This window comes from Drosophila busckii, unplaced genomic scaffold, assembly GCF_011750605.1.
Source record: "Drosophila busckii strain San Diego stock center, stock number 13000-0081.31 unplaced genomic scaffold, ASM1175060v1 hic_scaffold_34, whole genome shotgun sequence".
In the NCBI taxonomy this organism is placed as follows: domain Eukaryota; kingdom Metazoa; phylum Arthropoda; class Insecta; order Diptera; family Drosophilidae; genus Drosophila; species Drosophila busckii.
In genome coordinates, this window is record NW_022872744.1 from 88748 (window position 1) to 100308 (window position 11561).

Below are 11561 nucleotides of genomic sequence, written 5' to 3' on the forward strand. Positions count from 1 at the left end.
GTGCCATCACTTTTTTTTTTACCTTTTTCTTAGGATGTTCCTTCCGTTTCTTTGGATTCGCATATTCGCCTTTGCTCATGTCTTGTGGATGTGTGTATGCCGCCAATTCGCGCGTATGGACCAATATGCTACCATGGTGCTTAAAAAGTGCCACACATGTCGTTCTCTGATGTATACCTTTTTATACAGAATCTCAGTGAAACAAGATGCAAATAATAGCAAAATATTTATTTATTTTATATACATGAAATATTGAAAATGTAAGGGTTCCACATTTATGATTATTCATTGATAAAAAGAATAGACAATTACTTTTTTGATTTCTTCTTTTTTTTCATAACTTTAATTTTTTTTTTATTTTTTATATCTTTCTTTTTGTCGCATTTTATGGATTCTAATGATGAACTCCTTTTAAAGTTTTTAGTTTTCTTTCTTTTCTTTTCATTTTGCCGCTTTTCACCAATTTGATTACATGATTGTAAAGAGCCGGCTCTTTTTAATGAATTTTCAAAATTAGAAAGTACATTAGAGGACCCAAAACTATCGTCAAATTTTCTAAATGGGTTATCCGGGCGACATGGTTTGGATGTAATCGAAGAAGCCAGCCGAACTTCCCCGGACTTGAAATTAACAGAAGCATTTCTATCAAATTCAAAATTATTTGTGTCGCCTTTAAGACGATTTGATATTGAGTTCATATCTTTAGAATAGACCTTAATGTTGTCATTTATAAAAGTTTCTTTCTTTGATGTACTAGAAAGTCCACGTTCGTTGGACATACGAATTTGTTGATCTTCATACCTTTTGTTAAAGGGTGAACAATCTTTTGAGTCGGTTTTTTTTTTGGAGATATGATTTTCTGATTTAAAACTATGTCTGGTATCTTTTACATTTTTTCCTGCAACATCTTTACGTTTACTTTTAAATTTATCCGAAGAGTATTTTTGATCAAGTACAACCTTGCTTCCTAGCCTTTCTTTCACTGATTTGTTAATATTATGTTTAGGGGAAATTAAATGATCTTTTTGATTAGGTGTGAAGGATATTGATCGATCTTTACTATTACACTGTGAATCTATTACCACTTTTAACTCCACGGGTCTTATAGCGTTTATTGCTTTGGCAAAAATCGCATTTTCGGCCTTACGAATAACATCAGATGTGATTTCAGTCAATTCTTGAACTTGATTGCAAGAAACACTTTTACAAGAATCAAAAGAATTTATGTTCTGGTTGTTGTCTTCTAATTCCCATTTTGATACTTCAATTTTTTGATTAACATATTCTGAAATGGATTTGTCTTTATTTATATGTTCATTCCATTCTTCTGTGTGTAGACTGTTTATTGAATCAGTTTGTATTGGAGAGCAGACATTTTCATTAGACAATATTTTAGTCAGTCTATCTGGAGAAGTGCAATTTGTTTTATTTTGCAATAAAACATTTAACCCGTTTTGAGCTCGATCGCTACTACAGATATTCAATTTCTTAGTCTTTTCTTTTTTGCTCTTTTTGTCCTTTTTAAATCTTTTACGTTCGGACTTCTCCCTTTTTTTTTTTTTTTTATCTTTTAGTTCCAAACTTAATTTTGTTTTAGGTTCAGGAATTATATTTGATCCTGTATTTGCTGTTAATAAAACCAAATCCTCATTGTCAGACTTTGAAAATTTTGCAGTTTGATTCTTATCAACTTTTCCAAGGGTATTTTCCTTTCTATCAGGGGTGTTTCTAACATACTCCGTTTTTGTGCTGGAAATTGAAGGTGGCGTAAGACTCCTGAAATGATGGCCTATAGAACTCAGGTTCCTTGCATTATTTCCTGCATTTCTCGAAATTTCTGACAAGTTTTTCTTATTAGTTTTATCAATTTTAGTAAGACTTCCAATTTGTAATGCTTCAAATCCAGGAGGTGGTGGTTCAATTGTATCCATTTTAGTACAATCCTTTGACGCCATTTGTTCTCGAAAATGGCTTTTATATACAGATTTTATTGGTGGCGATCGTCGATGTGAATATCTAGTAATAAAAAAAACAAAAAAAAATTATGTTTTATTTATAATCTATTTTACTTATGTTAATAAATATGTTATGTTAATAAAGGCTTCAAAATATATAATGTAATAAGACCAATGAAATAACTTACAATAATTCAAAAGAACAAATGGCGCAATAAAAGCTTGTTTTTTAATAAACTATATTTTAATGACAACTGGATGTATATATGTATATATATATACATACATATGTATGTGTAACTACAAGCTCTAACCACAAATAACTATTACGAAAACGATTTTCTAAAAAAGGAATTTTTAATGACTTTTTTTTGCTTAACTATAGATTTTATATACATTATATAGGATTTTAATTTTCAAACCATATATACGTGTCATTTAATTAAACATAATTACTTTTTCATGCGTTATGTAAGTAAACAAACCAAAACCATGTGATTTGGATTTGTTGTTTTACTTTTTGTGCTCGATGGTACGTTGTAAGCCAATTCGTGACCAAGTTTGAGCATTAATAATAATCTTACAAAGCGTAACTTAATCGTACTTAGGTTTCGCTGTGAACGGATGTGTTCTGCTAACTCTGTTAAAATTGATTGCTTGTGCGTTTTTTTTTAACTAGAATATTAATAATGATAATCACGGTGTGAGAGTGCATATAAAAATTTGTAAGAAGTATTTTATTATTGAGTTGTGTTTACATGTATTACATGTATATGTGTTAACAATTGTATTCGTGGTTTTATTGCTGTATTGTTGATGTTGTTAGCTTGAGCGTCTCTGTTATACGCTCTCATTCGCTTGCTCTATGTGCTCTTATGCTTTTCTATTTTAGAACAGCGAATTTGAGTGCCATAAAACTGAGTCTGACAAACTGACTTTCTGTGCTTTGCAAAAGAGCTTTAAAAACCTTAATGATAAGTTTATAAGTATGAAGATGCAGTTTAAAGCTCTTAAAGCATCTCTCTCGAATCTAATTTGGTACCTGTGGTAAAGCCTAAAAAAATATTTAGAATTAACAATATTAAACAGTCTGGTAACCCGGTTATTATAAAAGATGAGGCCGGCCCGTCATCAAAAATTGTTAAGGTGTAACAATTTTTGAAAAAAATAACAAAATTTTTCTGCTTAAAAAATAGTTTAAATATACTAGAATACGGTGAATAAAAAATTAAGTTTTTGTTGACTTTCATTACAAATTTTGTGAGCGAGCGTCAGGTCCGTCAAACTTTGAAAGGGTTTTACTCGAAACACGTTTTTTTAAATTGGCACGCAAAATAACTCCCTTGACAATATTACCATATGTCCAGGCCGCGAACACGCAGAGAATGCCGTACGGATTTTTTGATAAATTAATTGGTCGAATTTAATTAAAGAAAAACTGGCCTGATTTTAAATGAAATTTTGACATTTTGACTCAAACAATATTTTTACAAATCTGTACGTCATTCTCTAGCTATACTTATATAGATTAAGAGGTTTTTTTCCATTAAATTTGAACCACTTCTGCTGCGTGCCGCGGAGCGCTTCCAGCAAAACACGGCTCAGTACCGCCGACATTTTGTTTTTTTTCTTTTGAACAATTTTTTTTTACTGTTAAATACATGTTCAACATACCAAAATTTCATTAACTCGAAATGTAATTGCTAACATAATCAAAGATTCCCAACACTATGATAACTGTACAAAATTTAAGAAACAAAGTAAAAAAATAAAAATTAAGTTTAAATTCTTATTTTAATAAATGTTAAATAATTGTCATAAAAAAATTCCTTTACCGTCGTTCATGGTTGACCTTAAATAACAAAATAAATTATAGACTCAAATTCAACCGATGCTTTCAAAGTCTTCTGTACAACATATAATCAGTTAATCAAAATGTTTAAAGTTTATTTTACTTCTGTTTTTAAGTTTTTTTTTTTTTGAGAATGCATATTTCAATGACTTCTTTGTTTAGGTACAATGATCGACTTCATTAAAAACGAGACTTTGTAAACACCATCGTGTTGAAAGGTATATCATCATAGTCAGATAGCTTTGGTATTAAAAATGTGGCTACTTTATAAAATGCACTTGTATTTTTCTGCAGTTCCATCTATAAAGTATTGTTGGCCCACACCTTTGACTGACATCATCACACCATTGTGCTCCTGGAGAGCTCGACTGTACGCTAAATATGCAACGACTAAGAGCGCACAACTAAGAGAGTACGTTAAATGAGAGCGTTAGTTAGTTTTGTGTGAGCGCAATTACGAAAAATGCAACAACAAAACACACACTATTGCAAGCACCGTTCTAAAAATAGAAAGCACAAGAAACAGAGAGTAAGCTGGAGAGAGCGTATACAAGAGATGCTCAAACCAACAAAAACAACACAGCAATAAAACCGCGACAACAATTGTTATTTTATTTATGCCACTGAAACAACTAAACAATAGAATACTTTTACCAATCTTAATAAGCACTCTATCACCGTGAATATCACTACTAATATGCTAGTTTAAAAACACTAAAACGCACAGATCAATCAATTAAATGAGAGTAACAAAAAATACGTCCGTTCACAGCGAAAGCTAAGTACGAATAATAATTTATGATTATATAATCATTGTGATAAGCTTCGTACGTTTTCGTATTTTTGCATCACCGCAACAAACATGGATTCTTCATTAAAATAAAAGAGTTCCACTGTCGCTGGACAGTTGGGTGCACTGACAACGTCCCATCGAGCCCAAAAATCTTAAAAATAAAGTAAAATATTCTATGTTACTCAAGCAACTTGTGTTTACATTCTTTCCTAATCGCAGATTTTAAATGGTCACATATTTACTGGCATAAAATAAGGCATTTTATGCAATTTCACGTGTCTCAGCTTTTGTTTAATGAAAAGTATAGTATAGGTCTAAACATGAAAATGAAGGTGAATTTTTTTTTCAAGTATATAAAATCTATATTGTAAATAAAAATAAATATCATTGAAAACTCTCAGAAACTCGTTGCCGTACCAATTAATAGTGGTAAGGGCTAGGATAAGGAGTTTTTTGTAAAACCCCTAGGTTAGGTAGGATTAGCGCAAAATAGTTATGCATCTGGTCGACTTTTAAGTGTACCGACTTAAATTTGAAATTTACTCTTACGGGGGAGAGCCAATTAGAGCCAATTTCTACAGAAAAAAAAAAAAAAAACTGGACTACACCACATTTTGTTTTAAATATATTTGAACTCAACATAAATAAATATATATCAGATTGCAGTTAAGGCGCTCGAACAATTGTAGAGGGACGCGTCGCCGAAGTTACCAAGTTGCGTACACAAACTGCTGGCAATTATTATCCGAAACAAAAATTATATTGGAGTAATTTAACAATTAGTGCTTATTCTATTTGAGCCAACAAAATTAAAAAACACAAAAAAGCTGAAAGTAAATTGTTGTTTTTGAATGAAAAATTGAAATTACAGTGAGTTAGTAAAGATACTTTACAATTATTTTTTCTCAAACTTTGGTTCATATAGAAGAGAATATTATATTGTATACACAGTTTTTGCGAAACTGTTAAAAATTAAAGCGGAGAAAATGCGATTCAAAGTTTAATTTTTTATGATAAATTTAAACTGAACGTGTTCACGTTTCGCCTAATATTTTGAATTCCAAAATGATAATTTTGTGGACATTCTTAAATACATTACAACAAAATAATTGCATTATTTCAACTTTCAAATTAGGTCTCCCTCCTTAAGTTTGAAATTTTCAAACGCCATAAATGATACAAGATACAAGCCAGTGGCGTTTCACAACTCGAGAATGACACTGCTGAAGTTGAAACGCAAAGTACCAACTTTTACTTCACCCGTCTCTTGTATAGCCGTTAAGCATTTAATTGTTTCTATAGATTTTGGTATAATAGTAGTCTCATACAAATATACAACCACACAGACTTCTTTGATTATGTGTTCATCCAAAATGTTTGTATAATCCTGTTTTGTTGAAAATATTTAACATTTTTCTTAATAGTCGACAATAGATAGTGAAAATAATTTAAAACGATTATTTTTGAAAATTGTCGTAAATTTTGACTTTCAGATTTGAAGTAATCGTAATCATTAGATAATTAAACATTATTCATCAGCTATATGGTCACTACAATTAATTTCCAAAAATATTAAAAAAAAAAAAACTAGTAATTCTAATCGACATTGAACAGGTATGTTTAAGACATCAAATATTTACTACAATTCTATAAAAACATTCACGTCAGAAAAATTTAATTGGGTAAAAGTTAACAGTTTTATTTATATTTATATTTATATATATTTTAAATGAATTGGATTGGATTATTCGTAATAAACCATTATATGCAGACTGATTGTTTTTCTACTACAATACTACTCTATTGCTTAAGAGTCATGTTAATATGAAAAGGTTAACTGTAAGAAATAAATATGTTGCATAATATAACCTCTTTTTTTCACTTGGTGATCGTGATCCATTGTTCGAATGACGAATACTTTGATTTTGTCGTTTTTCATAGGAATATTCACGTTTTCTATCTCGAGATCGAGGTCGCTTTTCCTTAGAAGGCGCGTCCCAGGATAAATCTCTATCATAAACTGGCGAATTAAAACGGTGGCGTTGCCTTCCAGGAGATCTACATCTGTGGTGATCGGGACTCCGGCGACGATCTTCTTTTTGCTTTTCCTTTTCCTTCATTATCCGATTAAACGCTTCCAGGGGATCGTCAATAAGTCTATAGATATAAAAAGTTTATTGTTATTGGAGCTTTTTATGCGTAAAATCCTGCGTATCGGACAGTACATTAAAACTAACTCAGGTCGCGTTCAGAATGGTTAATTTAAATACATTTTTGGAGAATACAGCGATGTCTAACTACAACTGAAAAAAAAAACTCGACTATCAAACTGCTTCACAGGAGGAAACCCGGAAACCCGGGAAAAGTGGATTTTCATGTTAACAAAAATTGTTTTCTCGAAGGGCAAGAGATAAAAGTATATGAAAAATTTGTAATGCGTTTGGCAGATTGGAAAATTCCGGCAGTTTAGAAATTATCGATAAATCTAAATTATAAAAAAAAAATTCAAAAGTAATCAAAAATCCTGAAATTATCAAAATTTAAAAAAAAAAAATACCAAAAATTCAAAATGTTGCCGCATAGGTTAAAAAGGATCAGAAAAAGTAAAAATATTTGTGTGTGTATCACATTGGTATCGTTTCAATATATGTAATATGTATATCTATACAATACAAGTAAATATACATGTAACCATTTCTTTAAACATTTTAAATGGCTTTTAACAATTAAATAAATTTGTAACTTATAGACTTAATGCAAGAAATTAAACTATATGGTTGGAAAAAAATCTTTTATTTAAAAAAGACCCAAGCAGCGAATTTTAATGCGAAAAAATGCACGGTCCTGCACTGAACTGAATACCGACACTAAGCATACAACAACATACGCTTAATGATACCGATTAAACACGCCAAAAATTCTGTTTAGAAAATTTAATTTTAAGTAAAAATTAAAAATCATCAAAATCAAATTAAAGTATAATATGTGTAAAAATGACATTTTTGTAAAAAATGGAAAAAGGGTATTATGAAGTTGCTTCACATGGTATGTACAGGGAAGGAGCCGTGGCAGACCCCACATAGTATATATATTCTTGATCAGCTCGACCGAGCTGAGTCGATATAGCCATGTCCGGCTGTCCGTTCGTCCGTCCGTCTGTATGAGTCCGTTGTTCCTCAGCAACTATAAGAGCTAGAGCAACAAAATTTGGTATGTAGGTGCTCCAATACGCAGGACGGCTTTTTATTTTATTTTATTTCCTCCCCCTCCCCCGCAAATCAAAAAAGCGATAATTAAGGCAGTACAAAAATTTTAAAATCTGAAATTAATCACAAAATTGCCTCACAAAATTGTTTTCGACCGATTGTGAAAAACGAACGATCGGAAAAAACTTAGGAATTATTGACATTTCAATTTTAAATATAGACAGCGGGGTGCACGTGCTGACGCGTCATACAAACGTCGCTCCCGACGCTACAATGAAAACGAGCTGTGACGCGTCCGCTGTTTTGTGTGTATGTGTTTGTGAGTGCATGCGTGTGTTTGCTGCGATGCCCTAGTCAAAGTGAATTTAAAAGTTGTTGGCGCCCAACTTTAACCTGTCCACTTGTTACTGCATGTTGATTACGAGTGGCTTGAGTTACCGATCAAAAATTGATGGGTTTGCTATGATTTGTCAAAATGGTTGCCTACTTGCAAAGTATCCTTTAAGAATATCCTTTAGAATCCTTATAGACGGATATGTGAAATGACAAAAATGACTTACTACCGATAAGAAATAAAAATCTAAAATGTTAACAACTGCAGGATAAGCCAGAGCTGTCAGCTTTGTGCTGAAAAAAAAATTTTACTTTACTTACCCAGAGCCAACTTTTGCCGCCACTCCTTGATATATTGAAGCCAAACTTGTTGATTGATAGTTTTGTGAATGATTAATACTTATATTTCCGGAAGGAATATATGTTGAATTCATTTGATGTATCGTTTGATTAGCATATGTTCCAAAGCTTTAAGAGGAAAAATAAAAGAAAACTATAGTTATTAGCGTCACGGTATTCCGAAAATCAAGTCCTCGTTAACCGCTTCTTTACTGTTGCAGGATAATTTTAATTTACCTTATTGGAGGTCTGTGTACCATATTGTTATATCCATTATTGTACGGGGACATTTGTATTGCAGAAGGACATCGGGGCATTTGAATATAATTTGGCTTATATATACCAACTGGTTGAATCTGATCAGAGTTTTCTCTGGATTCATTTGAATTAATGTTTGAATATTTCTGATGGCCACCAACTGGTGTAGGCAACAGACTACGTTCATTTTGAGGTTTCTTATCAGTTTTGGAATAAAGGTTTATTTCAAGATTAGATTTATATTCAAAATTGGGTTCGTGACGATTGCCTGGAGTGTTACAGGACGCTGCTGTTGGAGAGCGCAAAGCCAAGCCCTAAAATAAATGCAAGAATAAGTAAGACATCGAGTTTTTTTTATTTATTATATCTAAAAAATACACGATTTGAATTCTAACAACTTGACCTTTTTATTTTTTGTCAAAGATTGGATCTGATTTGTAATATTTTTTATTTCATGATTATTAGTGGTTCTACCGAAATCTGGATAGATTTTGGACAATTGGTATATTTTTGAAATCGTATAATAAAACCGTAGGTGATACAGAACTAAAGAGATAAAAATTTTTGGTATATTTATTCAGAGTTCCTTCAGGTTTCACAGAAATTACTATTAGAACTGTGCCTTAAAAGCGACTTCTGTTTTTATCGTACGCTAAGAATAATGAAGAGCTACTATAAGTTTCACTTTTTGTCATACTGAAATAAGTTTTTAACTTTGATATACACTTTGACTAGGGCATGGCAGCAAACATACTCACGCACTCAGAAATACATACACACATAACAGCTACCGCATCATCGACTTGTATAGTCTTTGGTTTAAGGTATTACAATAAATCTCAAGCAAATAATTATTGTTTAAAGCAACATTTTCATGTAAATATACATTCCGATCACAATTTTCGCAATCAGACTGGGATGCCACATTTTTAAAGTTATCGAGTACTTCTTATGTTTGACGAAACAAAAATGAGTTGAATTAATGAAATCAATTTTTACAAATAAAAATCCTATTGTTTTCCAATAGTTAACTTTAAAAAAAATGTTGCTAAATAAGCTTTAGTTTAAAAGCCGAATTCAGACAGTTTGATAAAAATTCTATAAAAAAAAACAAATTAAAACGCAACTTTACCAGTAATTTTTCCTACATTGAATACAAGGGTTCCTTATCTGTATCTAAATGTTATATATATATGTGCATTGTTTGTGATTCATTATCGCGCGTCATTAGCATAATGATAATGATTTTCGCCAAAATTCTATAATGAATTTCCACCGGGAAATCCGGAAAACATTAAATATGTGGTAATTTTTAATCAATATTTCAGATTTTTATCTCTTGTGCATAAACAATGTAAAAACAATGAATGTTCAGATTTGGAAAATGCCGCCGAAAAATTCGGGAAAACTCCATTTTTCTCTCAGTAAAAAGAATTTAACGAACGTGCGACAGGTAAGTAAGTAATCAAAAATGGAAAAATTATCAAATTTTGCATAATGTATGAATAAATTTAAAAATAATCGTTAACAACAAAATTTAACCATGATCGGAGATCGTAAAATTATTCAAGTGCGATTACATTATCGATAAAAAATACGTGTACAGTGTACTCATTTCCTTAAAAATTTTAGACAGGTCGTAACAATTATTTGAATTTAATTCAATAAACTAACCTGATATAAGACAGAATAAAATTAAACTCTTGAGTCGACTTTAATAGACGGCCGACTTAATAATGCGAATCGAACGGGGCTGACGGCGATCACGAAGTGAACTGTAGAAGGGGAGAAGCCCACTAAACTATAAAAATAAAATCGTTTGTCCTGTCTGACGGGTGATCGCTGTACAGTCGATCTCATAAGAGCTAGAGAGCTGAAATCCGGGAAAACGGCACAACGATACCTATGTAATTATTATGTTGGCCACAAATGTAAATGTACATATTTTATAAAAAAGTTGAATGAATTTTACAATTATTATTTTTGAACTCAAAGGGCTTAATGCAAAAACTAAAAATTCGAGTTTTTCTTAAATAATAAAAATATATTCTATAGCGAGTCGACTTTTAAATGAGAAAATCTAGGAGAATGCGGCCGGAACCATTTTTGCTTCAACGCACATTATAGCTATTAATTAACTTGTTAGTTTTTAACCTATAAAATTACCTTATTTTTACTGTAGCTATTAATAATCACATTTGTATTCATCGTTGTTTGCGGCATTTGTATTGTTATATTATCTTCATAATCCGAGTCAACTTTCTCTGTTTCTCTTTCGAGCACCTCCACATTTTTTGTAGAATCTATAATTGAATTACATTCATGCTCATCATTATTAAAATGATATACATCGTCTACTTCGTTTTCTGTTATGTTTTTTAATTCATTTTGTGATTTTGCGAATTCTTGGTTATTTTTATGTGCTGAGTCCAGTTTTTTTCCTAAAAGAAAAATATCAACAATTTTTGTTTTATATATGTATGTACAGGTTAAATTAATTCAAGGGTAAATAATACACAATTTCTAAATTTAGCTTAATAAAATTTCTTTTCTATTTAGTTTTTAGGTTATTATTACGCAAAATTATTATATCACCAATATTTTCCATTTTTTACAAAAATGTCAAAGTGTATAAAAAAAATTTACAGGAGCTGTCACGTAATAACAAATTTTTTAAGAAATGAGGCTAATTATGTTAAGAAAAAGAACATGAAGGGCCGCTCCTACAGTATGCTTACTATAGCAGACAAGCGACTTTTATTAAGAGAAGCTTCCTATTCGCACGACTCTTTAACCAAGAAAAGAGGTATGAATAATGCTCCGCA

At 31.1% G+C, this 11561-nt stretch overlaps 1 protein-coding gene across 1 annotated transcript; it reads right to left on the reverse strand.

Moving 5' to 3' along the window:
- Positions 1 to 293: 293 nt before the first annotated feature.
- On the reverse strand, positions 294 to 2632 carry LOC117135012 (putative pre-mRNA-splicing factor ATP-dependent RNA helicase DHX16). The gene is made up of 2 exons (XM_033294799.1): positions 2412 to 2632; positions 294 to 2016 (listed from the first exon to the last, which is right to left on the reverse strand). The coding sequence occupies exons 1-2, from the start codon at positions 2417 to 2419 to the stop codon at positions 309 to 311; spliced, it is 1716 nt and encodes a 571-aa protein (XP_033150690.1). The 5' UTR covers positions 2420 to 2632; the 3' UTR covers positions 294 to 308.
- Positions 2633 to 11561: the final 8929 nt, after the last annotated feature.